The sequence below is a fragment of the Sus scrofa genome, chromosome 15 (genome assembly GCF_000003025.6).
Source record: "Sus scrofa isolate TJ Tabasco breed Duroc chromosome 15, Sscrofa11.1, whole genome shotgun sequence".
Taxonomy (NCBI): Eukaryota; Metazoa; Chordata; class Mammalia; order Artiodactyla; family Suidae; genus Sus; species Sus scrofa.
Window position 1 is genome coordinate 137,510,741 of NC_010457.5, and position 25,585 is coordinate 137,536,325.

Below are 25,585 nucleotides of genomic sequence, written 5' to 3' on the forward strand. Positions count from 1 at the left end.
GCCAGAAGAAGTGTAGACACGGCTTTCCAGTAGCCAGTGTGCGGGGTGGGGGTGAGGGGAGAATCCTGCCCTGGGCCTTCCAGCTCTTCTTCCCTCTCTCCCAGCGCTTCACTCCCGCTCCCCACCCCCGCCAACCCTGCATCTTCAGGGGTGTGGACCTGGCGGGCAGGACACTTCTGCTGCTGGTTGTGAGTGGGCAGCCCTTGGAGTGTCAGGCCGAGGCTGCGACACGGAGGCAGCAGGGCACTCAAGCTGGGCGGGCACAAGCAGGGGCCACCCTTTCCCCCTCCCTCCCAAAGCCAGCTTCCCAAAGCCCCCACCCTCACGGCCTCCCCACAGAACCTTCTGGAAGGCCAGCTCCCAGTGGAGGAGTGTGCTGTGCGCCCCCACCACCTGGCAGCACCAGGTCTGATGTGAGGTGGGGTCTCTGGAGGCCTGGGAGGCCCCTGCGCCCCCATCTCAGGAGCTCAGCCGCAGCTGTGCTGGGGGCAGATGGGGGGGAGAGTGGGGCCGGATGGGGGCAGGGCAGGGTGTGCTGGAGGGGGACGGCAGGCTGGTCCTGGGCTCTGTGCCCCCTGCCCCCGTCAGCTGTGCTCCTCGAGGTGAGCTGGAGGGGCAGGGGGGCTCAGAAAGCTCCCAGAAAAATGCACCTGCAGAAGCAACAAACAAGGACCCCTTGTCGGGGAGGCAGGAGGGGCAGGGACTGGACCATCTTTACCTTCGTCTCCACTGTCGCCCGCACTCCCCCTCCCCCCGCAGAGGACAGACACACGTCCCCAGACCCAGGGGTAACGGAGTGCTGCGCCTGGCACCCCGCCTGGCGTGACGTCTTTTTCCATCAAGCCGTTAGCTGCCCTGTTGCGCAATCTCCTGGGCTGGCGGATGGAACCAGGCCTGTGTCAGAACCTAGAAGGTCGGATGCCGGATGACACTAAGCAGATCCGGAGAGCAGGAGGGCAGGCAGATGGAACTCATCCAGTGACAGGGGCTCCCTGCACCCCGGCCTCCCCCTCCAACACACTGCTGTGACCCCCTTCCCCTCCACCCTGGGGAACCCAGGACGGCCCAGGTCCCGGCCGTCCAGGCAGATGGGCCAGGCTTGCTGCCCTGGGCGGCCTGGGGCTGTGCGCACTCGGGAGGGGCAGGGCGGGCCCCTGGTGGGAGAGGGATGAGAGCGCCCGAGAGGAGGATGGTGGCGGCGGGCTCTGGGGGGCAGCAACTCGTGTGGGGGGCTCCTGGTTGGGGGTGTCACAGCAGACGTCCCTCCCTCATGCCGGCCTTCGCCCCAGCACTCGTCCAGCCCCGCACAGCCCCCGAAGCCTGTTATGGGGTCTCCCAGGACCCCTCCACTCATCAGGCGTTTGGTGGGTGGCCTTGTCTTGAACACACTTGGGGTCCACTGATGGAGGGGCTCCAGGAGCCGAGCCCAGCAGCGTCCCCCCGCCCCCAGCGTGGTTCGAGGTCAGCTCTCTCCCCAGGTGTCCTGTACAGGACTTCAGCCCCGGACACCTGTGCACAGCGTGCCCGTGGGACACACTCAGGTCTGAGGTCCTTCTTCTCCAGCTTCTGGTCGTAGAAATGGAGACGCCACCTTCTTAACCACACGCGCCTTTTGGGTAGCAGGGAGGCGACTCTACCCTCCCTGCCCAGGGTGGGGAGGCAGCCTGGGCCGAGGGCACGAAGACGGAGCTACCATGTCCCGGTGGAGCCATTTCCAGGTTTTTGATGTTATCAGTGACGCCGCTATAAGAACTTCATGTTGAGACTCACTTCCTTTTTCACTAAGTTCCTTAAGAAGTCTAGCAAATGGGCCCCGTACCGCACCTGCCGTGAACATTCTGTGGTTCTTGATCGGTTTTGCCCCCTCACCCTTTTAAAAAATGTCACTCACGCACATTACCAGCAACGTGCAAAAATAGCTGTTTCCAGAGTTCCTGTTGTAGCGCAGCGGAAACGAATCTGACTAGTAACCATGAGGTGGCAGGTTCGATCCCTGGCCTCGCTCAGTGGGTGGAGGATCCAGTGTGGCCGAGAGCCGAGGTGTAGGTCGCAGACACAGCCCGGATCTGGCGTTGCTGTGGCTGTGGTGTAGCTCTGATTTGACCCCATGCCTGGGAACCTCCCTCGTCTCAGTGCGGCTTCTTCTTTGTCTTTGGTGTAGGGCAACTTTGGGGTCACTTCCAGTGCATGTTGTTGACGGTTGTTCAGCAGGTGCAACTCTGGTGTTTTCGAGAGAGGACGTGAGAGTCCTACTCCACCCCTCTCGTCTGGACTCCCCAAGTGCTGTGTCGGTACACACTGCATTTTCGCAGGTTTAAATGAGATTTTTCCTCTTTTCAATTTGCGTGTCTTTGGCTGTTAGGAAGATGGAGCTATTCTCCCACAGCTGTTTGCCAGTGGTTTTTTTTTCTTCCTCAAATGTGCATTTATTCTGACCTTAACCTTTGCTATGTATCACTTGAATCATTGGAGGTATTTTTAATCTTTTTTTTTTTTAACAAACTCTTGAATATGGTAGAGATTATTGATTTGTCATTTTGTTCGGAATATTTTCTCTTCACATTTCATTCATGTTTGTCGTGGGATGCTTCTTTTCCAGGTTTTGGTTAATTAGGTGGTTATTCAGTGATCACACGTGCCCCATCTCACTCTAAAGTTTATCTTCTTCACCCGGTGGGTAATGACATTAGGACATGAATTAAAACGTACGTCCTTCCTACCTCAGTTATTTTATTAAATCAGTGTGTTTAACCGTATTTGTAATTAACATCATTTCTTAAATAATAGTTCCTTCCTGCATGGGTAGGCTTAGTTTAACACACTTAATGCAGTCTATTTCAGCTAATTTTTACTTGTGTTTTCTGGCCATATCTCACCACTTAAATTACTGTGGCTTCAGGAGTTTTCTACCACTTGGATGATGTCATTCTCTCCTGGAGTGTTCATTTTTGTTCCCTTAATTGGGTTTTTTTTTGTTTTGTTTTGTTTTGTTTTGTCTTTTTGTCTTTTTTGTTGTTGTTGTTGTTGTTGTTGCTATTTCTTGGGCCACTCCCGCGGCATATGGAGGTTCCCAGGCTAGGGGTGGAATCGGAGCTGTAGCCACCGGCCTACGCCAGAGCCACAGCAACGCGGGATCCGAGCCGTGTCTGCAACCTACACCACAGCTCACGGCAACGCCGGATCGTTAACCCACTGAGCAAGGGCAGGGACCGCACCCGCAACCTCATGGTTCCTAGTCGGATTCATTAACCACTGCGCCACGACGGGAACTCCTCCTTAATTGGGTTTTAAAATGAGGCTCATATTGGCCTAAGGGACTTATGCGTTTAGCTGACCATTGGCATTTAGGCAGGAGGCAGGTGGAGGGCGGGGAATAATTGATGTCCCGGAGAATTATTGGTTTCGGACGCTTGACTGAATTCACCCCTGAAGCCACCAGCTCTGGGTGGTTTGAGGGGCTTCTTCCTCCACTGCTGGTTAGTTTCGTCTCGCTCTTTCTTCTTCCCTGTTTGCATTTCAGCTGCATTGATTCGGTCCCCGCCTGCCCTTCAGACGTCTCGCCGCCATGCAGTGATGCTGCGTCGTCCACCCTTCAAAGTTTCCTACCCTCTCCTCCTGGGTTTTGTTTTAACTTTGTGTTTCTCTCCCTCTTTTCCATTGTTTAGATTCACCTCATTCATCAAAGGGAAATCAGGAGCCCCACTTTTTCATTAATGTGCCCATTTTTATAGTCGCTAGAGCATAGGTGAGGCTTTTACAAAAAATGTCTTTTTTTTTTTTGGCTGCACTCAAGGCACATGGAAGTTCCTGGGCCAGAGACTGAATCAGAGCAGCAGCTGCAGCAACCCCGGATCCTTAACCCACTGCATCAGACTGGGGAGAGAACCCTTGCCTCCGTGGCGCCCCAAGCCACGGCAGTCAGGTTCCTAACCCTCTATGCCACCGCAGGAACTCCCAGAATGTCTTTTTTTTTAATTTTTGGCATTAACTCTTATCATTCACTCTTTCCTCTTTAAAAAAAAAAAAAAAAAAAAAAAAAAAAAAGCTTCTTTCCTAAGATATCATTTAGTTGCCTAGTTAGTTCACTTCTCCTCACCTTTTTAACATAATAAAGGCATTTAAACCCGTGATGTTTCGCCCTAAGGACCCCTTCGTCACTTTCTGTAGATTTTGGTATGTCTGTTTTTCCAACCTTTTTTCTTTATAGACAAGCGTTTCCTTAATAGCCTTCTTCAGACAGTTTTCTCCTGAGGCCAATGCATTTTAATTCTCATATGCTTTGTTTCTGTTTGGTTCTTCCTCTTTTTCTTAGTGTTATGACCGCATCTGTGGCATATGGCAGTTCCCAGGCCAGGGTTTGAATCCGAGTCTCAGCTGTGGCAACATCGGATCCTTTAACCCACTGCACCAGGCTGGGGAGAGAACCTGCACTGATGCCGTGAGCCAGACCCTGCAGTCAGATTCTCAACCCACTGCCCCGCAGCAGGAACTCCTCTGTTTGGTTCGTGATCTCTTCTTGAAGCAGTGAGAGAATGAGTGTGGACTCTCTCTGCTCTGGGATTTGTAGTGAGATTTTCTTTGATCTGGTGTACGGTGACCCTCTGCGGAGGCCAGGACGACTCGAAAATGAAGCGTGTTCTGTTCATGCTGTCGGATTCCCATCAACCGTCATCGGCTCTGTGTTGTGTTATGCAGCCCTCCGTGTGTTTCTGGACTTCAGTGTGCTTGATGGGGGGGTGTTAGCGTCTCCCGTTCTGAGCATGTTGTTATGGTTTCTGCGTTAGGTTTCTGGTAGGTCTTATGTCCATATTTTGCTCTGTTTTGTGGCATTGGGATTCCTTGTCATTATGCTGCCCTTATCAAATATGAAATATCGGAGTTCCCTTTGTGGCTCAGCGGTAACGAACCGGACTAGTATCCATGAGGACGCGGGTTCAGTCCCTGGCCTCACTCTGGGGGTTACGGATCCGGTGTTGCTGTGGCTGTGGTGCAGGCCGGCAGCTGGAGCTCTGGTTTGACCCCTAGCCTGGGAACCTCCAGATGCCACAGGTGCAGTCCTAAAAAGTGGGGAAAAAAAAAAACAACCATGAAATATCATTATATCTCTCCTCATCACATTTTATACGTTCCGCTTTCAATGATCTTTAGCCTCATGTTAACATGGGAAGCCCAGCATTGCAGCTACTTGAAGTGCGCCTATAGCCAGGCCTCTTTTGTCGGCCAGTGTCAGTCTGCTTTTATCACCTCTCTTGCAAAGAGCTTATTGCTGGATTTTATTTTTCCATCTGGGGAGTAACAAGCCTCGTAGTGAAGAAAATTACATCAAATTTGTCATTTTCGTTCTATTTTCAGACACTCCATTTGTCATTGCTGATTTTTTTCTCTCCTTCCTATTGTTGAAACATGATGCTTTTCGTTTACCTTTTAAATGAGGAAGTACAGACCAGCTCTTTTTCACTCAACCAGCCATGAAATGCGAAGCGCCTGTGTTCTTAGTCCTGTGTTGATTTTCTTACATAATCAAACCACATACTTTGGCTTCCACTTGATAAAAGGACAGGAATCTCTGAGGTTTGGGCTTTGTCCATACCTACCTATCTGTCTGTCTGTCCATCTGTCTGTCTATCTACCTATCTGTCCGTCTGTCTGCTTTTCTGTCTATACATCTGTGTATCTGTCTACCTATCTACCTACCTATCTGTGTCTGTCCATCTGTCTGTCTGTCTATCTCTCTGTCCATCTATCTATCCGTCTATCCATCTGTCTGTCTATCATCTGTCCATCTGTCTGTCATCTGTCTATATCTTTCTGTCTTCCTACCTGTCTATCTGTGTATCCGTCCACCTCTCTGTCCACCTGTCTCTCTAGCTCTGCCTCTCCTCACTGATTTCAGCTAATGTTCTAAAACACACTTCTTTCTTTCCGCCCTCTATTTCGGGATTTTTTTGGGGGGGGGCGCTCTCCGTTGTTCTGACTTTGATCAGTAATAACTGTTGGTCCGAGGGCGGCTTATCTACCTGCGGCTACGCATCTGTGCGCGCAGGCTGCTACCTCAGACCTGTCATTGTGTTTACCTCATCCCTCCCCCGTCCCTGCACCTTTTATATTTTCGTCACACACATCTTTTGAATGTAGGCAACCATTTGAAGCAACACCTAGAATTCAGCCATGGGGTTAGTACCTGCTCCGAATTCAAAAATTTCCAAGCTGCTTTTTGCTGCCTGTACGTGGGTGACAGACAGCTTGACAGGATAATAGGTCTGCGACGAACACCCTGTTTTCTGAAGTTCGTGTCGCTGTCGTTCCACTGCTATAGAGAAGGCAGCGGGGATCTTGGTTTAGCTTTGAAATATGAACCCTTTCCGGCATCGTTGCTTGCAGGTTGCTGGAACTAGGAAGAGACAGTAAAGGCAGAGGGCAGGCGGGACGTGTGGCCAGAGCCCTGGTCACTGCCCTGGGACTGCCTGGGGCAGCTCTCAGGACACACGTCCTCAGGCCCTGGGCAGCTGGGAGCATTGGGGACATGAGCTAACGGGCAGCTCCAGTGGCTGATGCCCCCGCTCCAGCTGGTCCCGGAGCAGGTGGGGAGTTTTGAGACCCCCCTCCCAGAAGCCAGGTGGGTCTGCAGGGTCCCCATGACACTTGCTTTCCTGTGTCTCCCTCCTCCTGGCGTGCTGGGGCTGCTCCTGGTCCAGGCTTGTGTCCCAGGGTGATTTGGGCCCACAAAGAAGCCCCTGTGGATGGCTAGGAGCTTCTTCCTTACTGGGGTGACAGTGGCTTCCCCTCCTGCATTGGCACATGTCCCCAGAGAGGTGGGACATAGTGTCGCCAGGCTGGAGCCCAAGGCGGCCTGCTCCTACCCCTCTTTGCTTATGCTTCTTCTCTTTCAAAAAGTCACGTAACCTTGGTGTTATGATATTTAATTGACCCGGCAGCTGTTTGCTGAGGACTTAACGGGAGCGGGGGGTGCTGGGGTAGGTCCCCTCCCCTTCCTGGAGCCACAGCCCTGTGGGTTCAGGCTTTGGGACTCGGCCACATCTCCTCCTGGCACCCCGGCTGCTGGGGAGCCCCCCTCTCTCCCCCAGGCTGAGCCCAACAGTGGGCCCCAGCTCCACTCACCACCCGAGTGCCAAGGGCGCCCTGCAGAAGCCTGGGGAGAGACCACCCTGCCAGCTGGCATGACCTTCTGCCCTGGGCAAGGACAGCACAAGAAACTGTCAGGGTACAGAGAAGCCAGCACCACTGTCCCCTGTCCTGGTGGTACAGTGAGCTGACCCAGGATAGCGCCACCCTGCCCAGAGGTCACTTTCCTGGGATCCTGGGGGATGCGTCTGCCAGCTGTGCCAGCACAGCCACCCTGCTGCTGTCATGCTTTCCAGGATGGGTCATTTCTTTGTGCCCCCCTCCTGCAAGCCTGGTGTCCACACTTCCTGAGCGCTCCTCCCAGGCCAGGCCCAGGCTGAGTCCCATGTGAATGTCCCACCTGCTGGCTGGTCTCAGCGGCCCCATCGAGTTAGGAGGGAGACAGAGGCCAAGCTTCCTTCCTGCCCTCCCCTGTGCCCACTCTGTGCCTGCCCTCAGGGGGGCTCCGGTCCAGAGGCAGAGGCTCCCCCGCAGCTCTAAGGCCACCAAGGGCCAGTGTGGGAGTGTAGGGGTCACCTGGGGTGGGGTGGGGGCTCTTGGTGAGCATGGGATCACTGTACCCATTTTAAAGGTGGAAGCACCAAGGCTCAGTACTCAGAGTCCCCCACTGGTCGATGTTCCATGGTGTAGACCGTCCCACGGCCCTGCCCTGCCCCTCACACTTGGTGCGGCCCTGAGCTCTGAATGAGGTAGGACAGTGGCAGGAGGGGCACAGACAGAAGGGGGTCACCTGGACAGAGGAAGCAAGCTGGGGGGACACTGGGGGGGTGAAGCTGGTGCGCGGGGCAGGGGGAGGCTGTTGAGATGGGGAGGGTGGGACCTTTAAGGCTTTGGGAAGCTCCCAGGGGTCCCTGCAGAATCCAGTGGCATCGGGGTGACGAAGGCTTTCTTGGGCAGGGCCGGCGAGGGCAGTGCTTGGCACAGGTCTGATGGCAGGGCCCAGGGTGCACAGACGGAAAAGCCCTTCCTTCCAGCCACCAGAGTTGCTTCACAAGGAAAATGTCCCCAGGGGTTAGTGCCCAAATATAGTGTGACGGCTGTCCTGCTTAATCCTGGGATTCAGACGCAACGTGGACACCCCTGTCCTGGCAAGAGTGGGAGCCCTGGGGCCCTGGCAGACCCGGGTGAAGCCAGCCAGTGACTTTGCTCATTAGCCCTGTGTGTTTACAAAGAGGTCCCTGGAGACCCCCAGGTTCCAGCAGGTCAAAGGGTCACACGCGTACCCGGCCCACCGTGGACACAGCTCCCACTGTCATCAGACCCCTGGGAGGACCCCTGGGCACAGTCATGCCCCATCTCTGGGCCCTCAGAGGACACCCCTGAATTTGGAAAGTGTGGCTTCATCTCCGTGGGCCTCCTGGAGCCTGGTCCCTGCCCCCACCCATTCCGAGGAGCGGTTGTGCCCACCGCCCGCTGGGCCCTCTCCAGGGGAAGCCTGGCGCAGCAGCTCCTGGGCCCTGTCTGGTGCCAGAGCCGGCTGCCCGCAGGGCCAGAGAGGATTTGGAAACCTCTCGCCTGCTCCCAGCCTGGGCTAAGGTGCCAGGAGTGGAGCCCAGAAAGCAGAAGCGGGGAGGAGGCCGAGGAGGCCGGGCCCCCCAGGGTAGGGGGTCGGGGTGGCCAGGGTATCTGCTCCCCAAGAGGGGCTCCTGGGGGGCAGGGGAAAGCAGCCTGCGGCGGGGAGCCAAGCAGACCCCGAGTCAGACCCTGGGCCAGCCACCCCACTGCCACCTCAGGCCACACACACTGTCACCTCCCCAGCCCCCTTGAGCAGTAAACAAGCCTAGCGTTTCCTGCCCTCTGAGCAGCAGGGGCCCGCCTTTCACTGTCGTGGCGGGGTGGCGTGCGGGGGGTGGCACGCTGCCCTTAGCGCTCACAGCGGGCTGCGGAGCGTGTGGCCGCCTGCCCAGCCCGAGCAGGTCCCTGTTCTGTGGACCCACAGCTTCCTCTCAGCTGCCAGGGCTCCATCACCAGGGGTCGGGGCCCTGGGGGGGCCCAGCACGCGTGAGCTCCCAGCAGGAGCCCAGAACCCCCAGTGGATGTGGGACCAGCCCCAGCCACATCAGGGCATCTAGAGAGGCAGTGGGGTGAGTGCTGCCCACCCGGTCAGGTGCCCGTCTCCCTGGTCTCTGCAGCCATGGATCCCTGGAATGTGACCTCCCAGCAGAGTGCCCGGCAGCCCCTCTGCCCCCTCCCAATCCCTTGCCGTGGGTGTGTGCCCAGGCCGGGCTTGCCTCAGGAGGCCCAGGGGCCTGGCAAGGAGCTGGTGCTCTGTCTGCAGACCCTGGAAAGGGAGCAGATGCAGCGGCCTGGCCGGTGCCAAGTTTGGGACCCCCCCCCCCCAGGAATGGGTCAAGAGCCGCCTGGTGTGGTGGCAGAGCTCTGGTTGTCCACCAAACACTGAAATGTTCCAGAAACCCAGAAAAACCCTGGTGTCCTCAGCTGAGAACAGTCTCCTTGGATGGGGGCTCTTCCCTCTGGGGGTGGGGGAGCGGGCCCACCCCCATGTGCACTGGCTCCCTCGCCTCCATCTCAGCCCTGGGCCAGATGGAGACCAAAGCTCAGAGACACTGAGTCTCTAGCCCAAGGACACACAGCAGCTGCACAGGGCAGCTGGCTGAGATAGAGGCTGAAATCCAGCGGGTGTTCCTCTGCCCAAGCCACACGGCCTGCCTGGAGGAGGAGGCGCCCTTCCCCTTTCCTCTCAGGGCCCCGCACAGCCCCTCCTCCGCCAAGTCTGGTCCCCATGTGACCACAACACATTGCTGGCCCTGAGGGACGGGTCTGGATGGGGAGCTGAAGAATCTGGGCGTCCTCTGCTCCTTCTCCAAAGTGCAGCTCCCGCTTGCAGGGTCCGAGGGCCGGGCTCTGGTGCTGCTCAGGAACACTTAGGGCTCTGAACGCAGGGACGGGACTGTGCTTCTGAGAGGCATGTGTGCTGGGTGCCCTGGGACTGCCCGATGCAGACCCCATATCCAGGCAGGGACCCCAGGTGTCCCCAGGGCTCCTCTGCCCACACTGGCCCAGGGCAGCCCAGGCAGGAAGGAACGGTGACCTCCGACTCCCCCTTCCTCCCAGCCCAGGCTCAGGGAACAGGGACCTAAGTGGCTCCCAGAGTTGCAGACGCATCAGCCTCATCATGCATTGGCCATCATGCGCTGAGCCTTACTGTGCACCTGCGCCTACTGTGCACCCGAGCCCTACTGTGCACTTGCGCCTACTGTGCACCTGTGCTGGTGGTAGAGCAGGGAGCCCAGCGGGCGTGCCCTCCCTCCCTAGGGTCACAGTCTGCGGAGGAAGAGGGACAGCAGACAGGCAGCTGCACACGTGAAGAGGGAGGGGGCAGGTGCCGGCTGGGGGCCACAGGGGCCCAAAGTTTGGGTCCCCAGTACTGAGCTGGAGAAAGACATCTGCAGGGGGGTGGCTGGGGGCAGCGGACAGCCGAGCTCTCTGGCCTCCTGGCTGTAGAGGCAGGGCACGGAGAAAGGAGCCTGGAATCTGTTCCCAGCCTGAGGGTCCTGGAGCCGGTCGTTCCTAAGAGGGTCCTGAGAGGCAGAAACAGGAGCGTGGAGGGGAGCCAGGTTCAAACCCCAGAGGTCGGGAGCTCCCTGGCGTGTCTCAAGCTGGGGTTCTGGGGAAGCGGGTGGAGGATGATCAAGAGTTCTGGGGAAGGGAGGCCCCGGGGGCAGTGCCATCGGGAGCCCTGGCTTCCTGAGGCCCCTCAGGGCCCGTCTGTGATGTGAGTGGGGACGCCTTCCGGGCAGCATCTTCCAAACTGACCCGGGACTCGAGCTGACATGTTCCCTTGGGGGACGTCTCCAGGGAGGGTCAGCCAGGCCGGCTCTGGGCCAGGAGGGAGGCTTCAAAAACAAGACAGAGGGCGAAGCCCAAGACCCAGGGGTGGGAGGGGGAAGGCGAGAATGGGGACAAAGAGGGCGAGGGTCCCTCCGTCACCCCTGAGCACCTGCTTTTACTCCTGTTCAGCTGCCGGTGCCTCCAGATGGGCTGGAATGTTTCCTGAGCAGGAAAAAACCAGCCCATTTCTATTTGTCTTCCTTGCCTTGAACCCACCAAGGTGCTTTTTTTTCTCCTTTTTTTTTTTTTTTTTTTTTTTTTTTTGGCTTTTTAGGGCCACACCCACGGCATATGGAGGTTCCCAGGCTAGGGGTCCAATCAGAGCTGCAGCTGCCAGCCTACACCAGAGCCACAACAATGCTGGATCCCTAACCCACTGAGTGAGGCCAGGGTTCGAACCCACATCCTCATGGACACTATGTCAGGTTCTTCACCACTGAGCCATAACAGGAACTCCATCCTTTTCTCCGCTGTATTCACGCCGTTCATCTTCTGAGAGGACGGCGAACACCCACCTCGCTCAGCCAGGGCCCGTGGCTGGAGAGGCGCCGCTTAGTCGGGGAGCTGGTGGCGGCAACGGGAGACAGGTTGACCTCTGACGTTCCGCAGGCCTGGTATGAAGCCTGCTGCGTTCTCTTATTTATTTATTGACGCAAGGCTCTTGGTGGGAACCGCGGAGCGTGTGCTCACGAGTGCTGTCATTCTTGCACAGGGGTGGAGCTGGCAGTTCCCACCGTTCCCTGGGGAAACCGGGTTTTTTGCCCACAGTCAGAAGTTCTGCAACATACACTGTGCTCAGAAACATCCCCTGCAGGTGTGCATTTGCACGCAGCGTCACACTCATTTCCGTGGAGGCGTCGGTAGCCTGGCCCTGCGCCAGGAGGATTGCACCATGCCTCCTGCCGCTTGGCCTCCTTGGACTCCTGCTGGGCTCTCTCTGACCTGTAGGGGCACTTGGAGGGCCTGACTGTACCGTATCCACCTGCCGGCCCCCCCAACATCCCACTGCAAGTCCTAGGGGGTGGGGGTGGGGGTGCTGGAGTTCTGCCAGCCCAGCACATGGTCCCAGGCAACGCCAGGGTACTGAATTTTCTCTTTTTTTTTTTTTTGGTTGTTGTTTTTTATTTTTTATTTTCATTTTTTAGGGCCACACTTGCAGCATATGGAAGTTCCCCGGGCTACGGGTGGAATTGAAGCTGCAGCTGCCGGCCTACACCACAGCAACGCTGGATCCGAGCCACATCTGCAACGTACACTGCAACTTGTGGCAACGCCGGATCCTTAACCCTCTGAGTGAGACCAGGGATCAAACCCACATCCTCATGGAGACTATGTCAGGTTCTTAACTCTCTGAGCCACAGCAGGAACTCCTGAAGTGAAGTGATTTTAATCAGACAATTTGAAAAACTCCCTTATGGCTCCCTGCAGCAGCAAGGAACTCCAAAGACTCCCTGTCCCATGGGTGGCGGGAAAAGTGCCCCCACGTGGGCGTGGCCGTCCACCCTGAGGGCCACTGGCCCCTCCTGATGGTGAGAAGCCCTTTGCACAGATGAGCTGGCTGGCAGGCTCACTCTGAGCCTGACATAGGCCAGGCCACCTCATGGCTTTCTGTCACCGGAGGAAGGAGCCTGTGAGCAGCCAGCCCCTCCCCACTTTGGAAAGGCCCTGCAGTGACCATTTCTCAAGGTTTGGGTGGAAGCCTTGACACCAAAGGCAGAAACCACGAGGAAGAAGGCAGACCTGGCCACCTAAAAATTAAATAAACGGAATCCTGATTGTATTGAAAAGCCCTGCAGTGTTCCAGTAATAACCTAATATTTGCTATTGGTTTGGGAGAGATTTTTATCACGTTAAGTACTTCCTTATGCTCTACAAGGTTGGGGTTTTTTTAATCAGAAATGAATGTTCAGGAGTTCCCATTGTGGCTCAGCTGGTTAAGGACCCGACGTTGTCTCTGTGAGGATGTGGGTTCGATCCCTTGCCTTGCTCAGTGGGTCGAGGATCCCACAATCCTGCAAAGCTGGGCATGGATCAGAGATGTGGCTCGGATTCAGTGCTGCTGTGGCTGTGGTGTAGACGGCACCTGCAGCATAGACCGAAGCTGCAGCTCGGATTCAGCCCCTAGCCCGGGAACTTCCATTTGCCATAGGTACAGCCAGAAAGGAAGGGAGGAGGGAAGGAGGGAGGCATGGAGGGAGGAAAGAAGAGAGGGAGGAAGAAAGAAATGAATGATGAAGGCCAGTTTTATCAAATGCCCGGTTGACACGTATCTAAATGATTATATGTTATTTTCCTTTGACAAATCAAAGTGTCATTTTATAGCAGCGGCATTAAAGCGTTCCTGAAATAAACCTACTTCAGAGTATTCTATATGGCTAGCTTCAAATTGCTAGCGTTTTAAATAGGACTTCTGTGTCTATTTATAAGTGAAAGCCAAGGCCATCTGTTGCTTGTGCAAGCGAGTTCTGAGGCACATGGGCGGGCCATCTTAAGAGGTTTGGGATCAGGGTTCCGCTAACTTTTTCAAAGAACTGGGAAGCTTGGCGTCTTTTTCTATCATCTTAAGAATGTGAAAGAGTCCCTCCGTGACTCAGCGGGTTAAAGATGTGGCATTGTCACTGCTGTGGCTCACGTAGCTGCTATGGCAGGAGTTCAATTCCTGACCCAGAACTTCTGCATGCTATGGATGCAGCCAAAAAAAAAAAAAAAAAAAAAAAAAGAAGGAATTTCAAGAATTGCATGGGTCTAGCACTTTTTGTGAAAGTAATTCTTTAATAACATTTTCTGTGTCTTCTCCTCAGATTTTCTAGTTTTTAAGTCAAGATTTGATAGTTTATAGCTTCTCAAAAAGCATCCCAATTCAGAGATTTTCCGATTTTAACATACATACATGTTTCGCAGGCTCATCTCATCCTCTTTCTAATCTTTTATCTGTGGTTTTGTACAGTGGCAGTTTCTCTCCTTTTCTTCTCGATTAGACTCTCCAGAAATGTGACTGTTTCATTGTAGCTATTGTTCTAAAGAATCGGCTGTTGAGTCTACCTATTCATTTTTTAATATAGATAAATATTGGTTTTTAATAAATATTAATGCATTTAAATTATTTACCCTTTGGAAAGATTTGGTTTGTGGTTCTTTTTTTTTTAAAAAAAGTCCTGATTTGGATTCTGACCTCATTTATTTTCACTTATTTTTCTTCAGTAATAATAGCTGTGGGTTTTTCTCAGAATTCAGTTTTGCCTCTATTTCATTGATTTTTCTGTGCAATGCTGCCTTTTTCTCACAGCCTATAATTGAATTTTTAAATCCTGTTTGGCCATCAAATTATATGAGTGCTCTTTCATTTCTAAGGATTCAGTTTTTTTGAGTTTATCCTTTTTCTTACTAATTTCTAGTTTCTAATATTGTAGTCAAAAGAACAGTGGCTTCACTCTTCCCTTTGAGAATCTGCCAAGTTTTTCTTGGCTGCCTCGAAGTAGGATCCAGGGACTTTTGAAAAGCTTGTTGATTCTCTGTAGGATAGAAACTTCATCGTATGGTCACTGATCAGAATTCTTAACCTTATTTTTCATTTTTATACGAGCTTCTATTCAACCTGGAGAGGTACGTTCAAAATCCCTTCCTATCTGCTGCCTTTGGTGTCGGCTTCTGCTGTTTTCTGGAACCACCATTCCTGCTGTGCCCTCACATCTCCAGGCAGATCTGGCTCCCTCTCTTCCTTCAGCTTTTGTTGCACTTGCCTGGGCGCTGACTGCTGTGAACAGGATGAGTGGGATTTTGTTTTCTTCGTTCAACTCTCCCTGCCCTCATGACGTCTGCAGTCTAGCTGTTGAGACCAACAGTGAGTGAATCATCCCATGAGTTGCAGTACAAAGTACAACCCAACCATGAAGGCAAACCCCACTTTACTGGGGATGCAACTGAGGCTGAAGCATCAAAAAAGATCCGTATGAGGAAGTGACATTCTAGGGATAAGCAGATGTTGGCCTTGTGAAGATGGGTTAAGAGCCTTCCAAGTGGAAAGTGCAGCACGTGCAAAGGTCCGGAGGCAGGAACTTCAGCCAGGTGCGGCCACTGAGAAGGAGGGGGTACAGCTGATTGTGGAGCAGTGGGAGCCACATGAGGGCTTTTGAATCCAGTGCAGGTGCAGCAGGGAGCACTGAGGGTATGAAGCAGGGCTGGGGGAGGGGGAAGGCAGAGCTGGGGCGGAGGCAGAGGCCAGAGGCCAGGTTGTGGCCGGGAGAGCCAATGGTGGACTCAGCCAGGGCTGCAGAAGAGGAGAAAGCAGGGGATGGGGGTGATGGCTGCCCTAAGCTAGGTGGGGGTAGAAAAAGGGGTGCAGAGATACCCAGGCCCGGTAAAGAAGTGGAAGTTGGCATTAGAGAGGTGAGTTATCACAGACATGGAGAAGAGACTTGTGGTTGCCAAGGGGGGGAGGAAGGGGGGAGGGGTCTGGACGGGGAGTTTGGGGTTAGTAGATGCAAACCATTCCATTTAGAAGGGACGAGCAATGAGGTCCTGCTGTCGAGCACAGGGAGCGGTATCCAGTCACTGTGGTAGAAGGTGACAGGAGAGACTATGAGAAAAAGAACGGGCTCGCTATGCTGGACAGCGGACATTGACAAAACCCTGTAAATCAGCTGTAACTTTTTTTTTTTTTAATTTAAAAAGAAATGTAAGTTGTAAGGGTAGGGGGAGCTGCGTGGGCCTTCGCGCCCGGCTGCGACGGAGGGAGAAGGTGCAGGAGTCCAGAGGGAGCCCCGCTGGACTGGGGTGGGAGGCTGACTTCGAGGGGCCTGGCGGGGCGCAGGAAGAGGCCGTCCCAAGGGAAGGGGTGCTGGGAGGAGGAACCAGGGAGGCCATCTGGTGGCCTCGCCCTTCCTGCAAGGAGGCCTGGGACGTCCATTCCTCCCGGGAGGCAGCCCACACCCGAGGGGAGGCAAGGGGCGGAGGAGAGCCACCCCGGAGAGTTCCAGGCCCTGGGAACCTTCGCGAAGCAGGAATCGGGGTGCGGGGTGGGGCGTGACCGGACATCCCGCGGCCCGCCGCCCTCCAGGTGTGCGCGGGCGGGCCGGCCGGCCGGTGAGCCTCCCATCTCCTGCGTTACCTCCCTCGGAGGGTGGCCCAGCCTCCGGCACGGCCGCCTGGGACAGGGCTGCCCGCCAAGTGCCCCCAGGTCCTGGGAGCGGGGTCCCAGAGCTCCTTCCACTCCTGCAAAGGCCGGGGCAGAACCGCCTGTGCTGGAAGCGGAGGGTGGGAGGGGGGTGTCCCCCTGGTGGCCCTGGGACAGGCTTTACCCCGCCCCACTCGGGCAGAGGGCAGCGGGTGGCAGGAGGAAGGGCGGCGGGCGGGGGTCGGGCTCGGCGGGGCGGGCCCTGCGGGGTCCGGCCTCCCGGGGGGAGGGGCCCGCAGCCCGCTGGCCACGCCCCCAGCAAGGTGCGGCCTGCCGGGCAGCGGGGACAGCGGGCCCCCGACAAGCCCCTCTCAGCCTGCCTCCGCGCCCAGTTCTCCCTGCGGCTTGGGATTCAGAGCCGCGCACACAAGTCCCCTGCGTGAAAAGCCTCCTGCCGCCCCGACATGCAAGAAGGAGCGCCCCGTGGCTGCAAATGCAGTGACTCAGTGTCTGGTTTTCTGCAGGCGTTTTTCCTAAACCAGCTGTTTAAAAATATAATTATCCCCTTGTGGCTCAACCCGACATAGTGTCCAGTTCGATCCCTGGCCTCTCTCGGTGGGTTAAGGATCTGGCGTTGCTGCAAAATGTGGGGTAGGTTGCTGACGCAACTGGGGATCCCAAGTGGCTGTGGCTGTGGCTGGCATCCGCAGTTCCTCTTAGACCCCTAGCCTGGGAACTTCCATATGCTACAGGGGCGGACCTAAAAAGACAAAAAAAAAAAAAAAGAGAGAGAGAGAGAGAGAAGAAAAATGTACATAATTAGAGGAGTTCCTTGGTGGCTCAGCAAGTTAAGGATCCAGCATTGTCATTGCTGTGGCTCAGGTTCCATCCCTGGCCCAGGGATCTTCCGCCTGCCAGGCCCACAGCCAAATAAGTAAATTAAAAAAAAAAAAGTAATTAGACAAACAATGCATCTTTGTAGAAAACTTGGAAAGCCCCACAAAAAAGCAGAGATAAGAAAAGTCCTTCATATCACTGCCCCCTAGTGGTGATAACGCCTCCTTACACTCTGGGATCTCTCCCTCCTCCCACGTGGACCATTTTATGGGGGAGCCACATTGTATAACTTGGTCTCATCTGCTTCTTCTTTGGTTCAGCATTTTAACATAAATATTTTCCCACATTTTAAAATTTCTTCCTAAATATTGTTTTAGTAGCTACATAGCAGAGTCTCTCATAAGCAATTTTTTTCGTCACCACCCTGTTGTCTGCTCTTTTTTCCATAATTATACATCTACAATGGACATCTTCATTATTGTGTCTACGTTTCGTGTTATTAACTTAGGGTAATTCCCAGAAATAGAATGACTGGATCGAAGGGTATCCATGATTTTGAAGTTACTGGCACATAATTGCCAGATTGCCTTTCAGGAAATTTTTACCAATTTATCTTCTGTTAGTAATGATACGAGCACCTGTCGCATTTCACAATGCCTTGACTAGCACTGAGTGTTATTTGTAAAATGGATTATTTGGATGTTTGCTTCTTTTTTCCTTAAAAGTGAGGTTTTTCCAGATACTTATTAGTCATTTGTCTTTCAGAACTGTTCAGCCAAAAACATCATGAGGATCCGTCTTGACGTCTTGGACCGCCCCCCCCCAATCTATCTAACCCCACCGCATGTCAGTCTAGCGTTTTGGCAGGCTCCTCGGGCCAGCCTCAAATGGCCATCTTCCCCTTCCCCTGCTCTGGCTGCCAGGATGCCAGGTGATGCCACGTCCCTTCCTCCCAGCAGGTATTTAAAGCTGCTGGAAGCCACCAGGTTGTGAATTTTCCCAGTGAATGGAGGCAAATACTGGCCCAGAGAAAGGAAGCCAGAATAGTGGTTCTTGCTCAGCTCTTCCGAGGGCTTTGACACACATCACCTGGTCAACGTTTGAGTTTATAGAACAGGAAATGTACACTTGGAGTTCTCGTCATGGCTCAGTAGGTTAAGAACCCATCATGTGTCCGTGAGGATGAGGGTTCGATCCCTGGCCTTGCTCAATGGGTTAAGGATCCGGCGTGGCCATGAGCTGTGGTGTAGGCCAACAGCTGCAGCTCTGATTAGACCCCTAGCCCCGGAACCTCCATATGCCACGGGTGCGACCCTTAAAAATGAAAGAGATGTACGCTGAGGGGGCCACCCACCAGTTGTTGGGAAGAGGCGATGAGAAAACCACCACGAACTGGGCACCTGCTGTGGGTCAGGCCCTTGGTCTGCTAAGTGGGTACCCGTCTCTTCATTTGACTATAAGGAGACCAAGGCTTGGGTGGGTGAGATGAGACCCCTGGGATCGCTCAGGATAAGAGGCGGAGCTGGATGTGAACCCAGTCCTGGGGGCGCCAGGGTGCAGACTCCCATCCTCCACATCACCGCCAGTCAGGGCTGTGGGGGAACAACAGCAACCCTAGGTGTCCCCAGAGCAGACGACGCCCCTTGGGCGTCGGTGGGCACCTCCCTGGCAGTAAATAAACATCTGTGAACGGTGCCAGAGCCTTGACGTGGGACCCAGGCCTGGTGGAAACTCCCGGCATAGTGTTCCGGAACATTCCAAGCAGAGTTCACTCGGGGGCCAGAGGAGAAAGTCCCGGCCAAAAAGGATAATTACTCCCTTACAAGCGAAGTGAAATAGAGGGTTAGAGCGAAACTATTTCGTCCTGATTATCCTGCCCCTTCAGTCAGGACAGTGTTCTTTCGACAAAGAATGTCTGTACTCTGAGGGGAATGCGTTTATCGTGGCCTTGCTGACAGAGCTCACAATATTTATTGAAAGTTTCAGCTGTCACTTCTGTATAAATAAACAGAATGAAGTGGGCAGCTGACTGCACTTGGGAGATATTTTTAGGCGGGGATGGCTTTGCAGACTGGCAGGGCATTTCAAGGAGACCCTGGCTGGTCCCAGAATAGCCCACCACCGGCTCGGGATGGGCGTGGCCTCCCGTGGGGTCCCTGGTGTCACAGGTTCCTGGGGCAGGGGCTCCTTCCCACCCAGGCTGGCCAGCCCGGAGATGGCGCCACCTCCTTGTGGGACCGTCTCTGTTCCAGAACCTTCTCCAGCGAGCAAACTGGAGGGTTGCCGGTCTGTCACTGGGTCTGCAGAACACTGAAAACCACTCGTTGGTTTGGGGGGTCTGAGGTGGGGAAGAAGACAACCATGCCGCCCTAGAGCTGATCCACAGTCAGCTCAAGAGAGTTCCCTGGTGGTCTAAAGGTTAGGACCTGGCACCTTCTGCTGTGGCCTGGATTCAGCCCCTGGTCTGGGGAGTTCCCGTTGTGGCTCAGCATTAACGAACTCGACTAGCAGCCATGAGGATGCGGGTTGGATCCCTGGCCTCACTCAGTGGGTTAAGGATCCGGCGTTGCCGTGAGCTGTGGTGTAAGTCGCAGACGTGGCTCAGACCTGGCGTGGCTGTGGCTCCGATGAGACCCCCTAGCCTGAGAACCTTCATATGCCATGGGTGTGGCCCTAAAAAAAAAAGAAAAAAAAAAGGCCCTGGTCTGGGAACTGAGATCTCACATCAAGCTGTGTGAGGGGGAAAAAAAAAAAAAAATTTTTTTTTCCTTTGGCCAAAAAAAATTGCTAAAGAAAACCAACCAGCTCAAAAGGCTGGACTTGGGATTTTAACAGTCCCTGACACATATGTACTAACCTTGTGATAGGCCTTTGATAAACACTTATTCTTTTTTTTTTTTTTTTCCACAATGAGACCCCGTCTGTTCTGACTTCCTCTGGCTTTTCCACTTCTGCTTTCCACTTGCAACATGAGTCCTTGTTCACTTGGAAAACCACACACCCCTGGGGCATGGATCTTACCTACCCCCCCGCTGCCTCTGCCCACGCTCTCCCGCATGGCGTGCCAGTCTAGCCACTCACACAGACCAAGGGAGTCTGCAATGACCCAGTGGGCAGCCAGGGCAGGAAAAAACAAACAAACAAACAAAAAAGCAGTGACCCAGCAACTTAGAGACCATATGATGGGGGCTGGGGTCGAGGGATGCTTGGGTGCCGGAGAGCCCCAGCCTTTTCCTTACAGCCCTTCCAGGCCGCCCTGATTCTCTCATCAATGTTGACTTATGGCCTCTGCTCCATTTGCTCACTTCCTGGACAAAATTAAGGGAAAGTATATTCTCTATACCTTCACTGGTACTGTGTATGGAGCTCTTCCTCTCTTTGTGTGGGTCCAAAATTGCTTCTGTTCTATATATATCTATATATATATTTGTCTTTGTCTTTTTAGGGCTGCACCCACGGCACATGGAGGTTCCCAGGCTAGGGGTCAAATCGCAGCTACAACTGCCAGCCTACACCACAGCCACAGCAACGCAGGATCTGAGCCACATCTTTGACCTACACCACAGTTCATGGCAACGCCAGATCCTTAACCCACTGAGCAAGGCCAGGGATCAAACCCGCAACCTCATGGTTCCTAGTCAGATTCATTTCCACTGTGCCACAATGAGAACTCCTCATTTTTTCTTTTTTTGGTCTTGTTTGGGGGTGTCTAGCCTTCTGAGTTTTGGGATTTGACATCTCATTATTGTTGGAAAATTCTCAGCCATTATTCCTTAAATATTTCTTCTGCCCCACTCCTTCTCCTTCTTTTGGACTCAAATTACAAATTGGAGTTGGCATCATTAATAATGCTGTTAATTGACCTCAGCTCTTGTTTCTTCTTTTCCCTTTTTTTTTTTTAATGGTTAGTATCTACTGACCCATCTTCAGGTTCACTAATTCTTTCCTCAGACGTCGAGTCTGATGATGAGCCCATCAAAGACGGACTCCGATACTCACGGAGGTTCCTCCCCCCCCAAGTATCTCTTTGCCTTTCTTACAGTTTCTATCTCTCTGCTGAAAGCCTCTGCTTATGCATATTGTCTGCCTTCTCAACGAGACCCTTTATCATATTAACCTTTTTCAAATTCCCTATATGGCAGTGACCATATCTGGGGCATCTCTGAGTCTGATTCTGTTGATTGCTTTCTCTCTTGACCGTGGGTCTTCGTGTTTTATTGAATGCTGAATGTGCACGTGTAGAATAGAGGAGATTGAGGTAAACAGTATGTACATCTGGAGCTGGGTAAGCCTCTTCTCCAGGCTGTTAGTGTGGGGTGTAAGTCAGTCTTGGGAGGAGTTGGACTGGGATTGGGATTTGTCATTGCTGTGGTTTCCTCTGAGCACTGCAGGCTCCTCAGATACCTCAAGCACTGGGCTGCCTTTGCCCTGTACTCAGGGTGGGGCTAGAGAACTTTCCTCAGTGTCGTGTGTCCCACCTGCACACCTGTGCCACAGGGTGGGTCTCTCTCCATCTTCCTGCAGCAGGCTGCTGTTCCTTGGTTTTCTTTGCCAGGTTTGTACTGAAAGTAGAGGAAGCGGTTCCCTGTGTCCTGGTCCAGCCTCAGCTTAGAAAGACCCCTTGCCCTCAGCCTCAGCATTCCTGCTCCCCCTCCCTGTGGCAGCCAGTCTCTGCCCTATTTCTATGGGGTCTTGGGTGCGAGATTCCTGTCCCTCCCCAGTGACCGAAGAGGTTTGGTATCTTGCAGGATCCTAGGTCCATGAAAGTTTCCTGCTACCCTCTCAGGGGAACAGTCTTTTTCCAGCCATGGTGTGTCTTCTTGTGCCCTGGAGCTGACGGGCTGTGCCATCCCTTCCTCGGTCAAGGCTTCGCTTCCTGGAGAAAAGGGTCTGGGAAAGTGGGAAGGGCTTTGGGCCTGTTCATCATGATCCACTGCTCTTCCTCCAGGGTCCCGAGGCTGTCGCTGCTTTTGTGAGAAAGATTAGGGAAATGTGTGCAGCCACCAATGCCCCGACGGCCCCTAACCTTTCTCAGCACCAGAGCCTCATGGGAAAGAGCGGAGAATCACAGAACTGCCAGTGCATCTGGGGCCCCAGAAATTCCAGACTGACCTGCAGCCCACACCTGGCCCTGGGCAGTTCATCATTACGTAGCTGGCCTGGCAGCTGCACCTTGCTCCAGGCACTGCCCCAGGGGAGCCAGTCCCGGCCTTGCTCCTCCTTGAAATTCAAGTCCCTTTGCTGCCTTGCAGGCTCAGCTCTCTAACGGACTCAAGAAAACGTATGATTTTGTCGTTTCCTCAGCGTTTGTTGTTGTGCGTGTGGGAGCAGCACTCCACAGCTTCCTCCATTCTAAGCAGAAGCAGAAGTGACTCGCCTTCTGGAAACTACATTTTTTTTTTAATGGCTATACTCAGGGTGTATAGAAGTCCCAGGCCAGGGGACTGACTCTGAGCCCCAGCCGTGACTTGTGTGGCCATACTGGATCCTTCAACCCCCTGCACCTGGCTGGGGATCAAACCCTCACCTCTCCAGCGATCCAAGCTGTTGCAGTTGGATTCTTAACCCATCATGCCCCAGCAGGAACTCCTGGAAACTACATTGTAATTTCCCCCAACAGTGAGTCTTCTTTTATTAAAAGGTAATTTACTCAAAAAATGAAGCAGAGACTTACGACACGATTCAGCAATTCCACTTCTGGCTTTAGAGCCAAAAGAACTGAAAGCTGAGACTTGGAGTTCCTGTCATGGCTCAGTGGAAACGAATCTGACTAGCATCCGTGAGGATGCAAGTTCGATCCCTGCCCTCGCTCAGTGGGTTGAGTATCTGGCACTGCCATGAGCTGTGGTGTAGATCGCAGATGCAGCTCAGATCCCACATTGCTGGGGCTATGGTGTAGGCCAGCGGCTACAGCTCTGATTCAACCTCTAGCCCGAGAATCTCCATATACCGTGGGGGCAGCCCTAAAAAAAAAGCTGAGACTTGAATAGGTATTTGCACCCATGTTCACAGCAGCAGCATTTGTCCCAATAGCTACAATATGGAAGTAACGCAAATACCCACTGATGAATAAAGAAAATGAAGTATGTACTGGCAAGGGAATAGCATTCAGCCTTAAAAAGGAAGGACATTCTGATACAGGCTGCAACATGGATGTCACGTTGAGGACATGATGCTCAGAGACGTAAGCCAACCGCAGAAGGACAAAGAGCATGTGAGCCCACTCACACGGAGTACCTGGAGTAGTCGGATGTTAGAGACAGAAGGCAAGTGGGAGTTGCCAAGGACTAGAGGGAGAGTCGGGGGCGGTACTTGCTGGGGACAGTTTCTCTCTGGGAATGAAACAGTTCTGGACATGGATGGTGGTGATGGTTGCACAGCAGTGCAGATGTACTTGATGCCACTGGACTGCACAGTTAAAAATGGTTGAAATGGTAAATTTTAGGCAATTTATATTTTATCACAACTTTTAAAAAATGTACTGGTTCTTACCATGTGCCAGGTAGGCTTCTAGACACTGGGATTAACAGAGGGGAACAAGACAGACAAAATCTGGAGTTCCCATTGTGGCTCAGTGGGTTAAGAACCCGACACAGTGTCCGTGAGGATGCGAGTTCAATCCCTGGCCTTGAGCAGGGGGGCAAGGATCTGGCATTGCTGTGAGCTGTGGTGTAGGTCACAGATGCGGCTTGACTCTGGTGTCACCACGGCTGTAGCACAGCTGCAGAGCTGCAGCTCCAATTCGACCCCTAGCCTGGGAACCTCCACATGCGGCGGGTGCAGCCCTAAAAAGAAAAGAAAGGGCAAGAATCCCTGTCCTTGTGGTGTTTACACTCAAATAAGCAAAATAAACCTGTGGCCCGCTGCAGTGAAGGGTGATGGGGAAACTCCAGCGAGGGTGGGAAGATGGGGGGGGGCATGGGAGGCCCCCCAGGTGAGTCTAGAGGACACCTGGGGAGCTTCCAGGCTGGGAGCTCTGCATGGGGTGATGGGGACAGCAAGGGGCCAGGAGGCTATCTGCAGATGTGCCCACCCCGAGGGCTCGTCCCAGGCTGCCTTCTGAAGCCAAGTGGCTGGTCCACCTTCTCGTCTGCCCTTGGTGTGGCATCAGAGCTCCTGGAACCCCCTTCTGGGGTCTTGGCAGGTAGGGGACACATGGGCGCCCCCACGGGCGCATCCAGGATCTCTGTCTCTAGAACCAGCTCCACCACCTCAGGGGCTGGGCTTCGGGGGAGCTCACCACAGTGGGGAGTGGGGCGGAGGGTCCCCGGCTCGCGTCCCATCTTGGTCTTCTGCCCACCGGGGACTGACAACCTGCTTTCCCTCCGCAGGAGCTATAAAGACCTCTCAGACTGCACCAGGCTCGTGGCGCAAAGGCTGGACTGCTTCTGGCCCAACGCGGCGGTGGACAAGTTCTTCCTGGGAGTCCACCAGCAGTACTTCAGAAACTGCCCCGTCTCCGGCAGGGCCTTGCAGGACCCGCCCAGCAGCGTCCTCTGCCCCTTCATCGTCGTCCCCATCCTGGCGACCCTGCTCATGACCGCCCTGGTGGTCTGGAGGAGCAAGCGCCCCGAGGGCATCGTGTAGCCGCTCCCGAAAGCTGTGGGGCGCTAACGGCAGAGCGGCGCCCCAGGCCCCTCTTCCACCCAAGAGAAGCTATAACCGCAGGATTTGCGAGTGGTCCTGGCACAGGCATTGACCCGGAAGCCACCCTTGGAAGGGCTGCCCAGGCGCCGGGAGCGGGCACAGCGACAGTCTTCCTGCGGGGCGGGCTAAGCCGGATCCCAATTGTTTAGAAACCACCCCCAGTTCCGTCCAACCTCTTGCCAGGCTGTGCATAAGGAGTCTGCAATTAAAAGATGTCCCTGAATCTGGGAGCTTCTTTCTTCCTAGACGTGGACCGTCGGGCGTGGAAGGGTGGGAAGAGCTCTAACCGCTTCGGGTTCCACCTTTCTCGGACAAGAGGTGCCCGCGCAGGGGGCCTTTGGAGGGGGGAGGACGCTGAGGCCCCACGCGGCCGCGGGAGGGCCGGGGTGCGCTCTGAGGGAGCTCCGCCGGGACTCGGACGCCCCACCCCACCCCGCCCTCTAGACCCACGGGCTCAAGGGCCTGCGACCCACAGGAGGAGGCCAGGTTTGCTCACTTTTTTTTTTACGGAGGCTCCTCCTCGAAGATGCCTCGCCAGCCCCCAGGTGCAGGCACCCACCTCCATTCCGCCCCCCAGGGTTTCAGGGGCATCTCCTCTGCACCCCTCCAGGCGGCTGCTGCTTCCCAAGACCCCGCTTATAGCTGGGCTTCCAGAAGGTTCTGAGTCTCCAAAGGGAATTCCCCCCCAGTCCTTCCCGATGTCACCTGCTTCTCAGGCTTCCGAGGAATCGTGGGCAGGGCGGTGTGCGGAGAGGGAACTCGCGGGCGGCACCGAGGGCGCTGAGAGCTGGCTACCCCTCGGGGCGTCCCGCATCCACACTCTGGACCCCGGGGCGGGCCGGGCCCAGTCCCTCGGCGCCGGAGCTGCTGTCCCCGAGGACGCGCACGCCTGGGGGTGGGACGGTGACGATCCGCCCCCGGGAAAGGAGCCAGGCGCGGGGAGGAGGAGAGAGGCAGGGAGCTGACCTGGAGGTAACGAGCGAGCGCGGGCGA

The 25,585-nt window shown here is 54.5% G+C and overlaps 1 protein-coding gene across 1 annotated transcript in view; it reads left to right on the top strand.

Annotated features, from left to right (window-relative positions):
- Positions 1 to 24,815, top strand: part of RAMP1 (receptor activity modifying protein 1) — a 45,116-nt gene extending 20,301 nt beyond the window's left edge. Inside the window, 1 exon segment of the mRNA NM_214199.1 lies at positions 24,277 to 24,815. Coding sequence (NP_999364.1) covers positions 24,277 to 24,532 — 256 coding nt within the window. The 3' untranslated portion in view covers positions 24,533 to 24,815.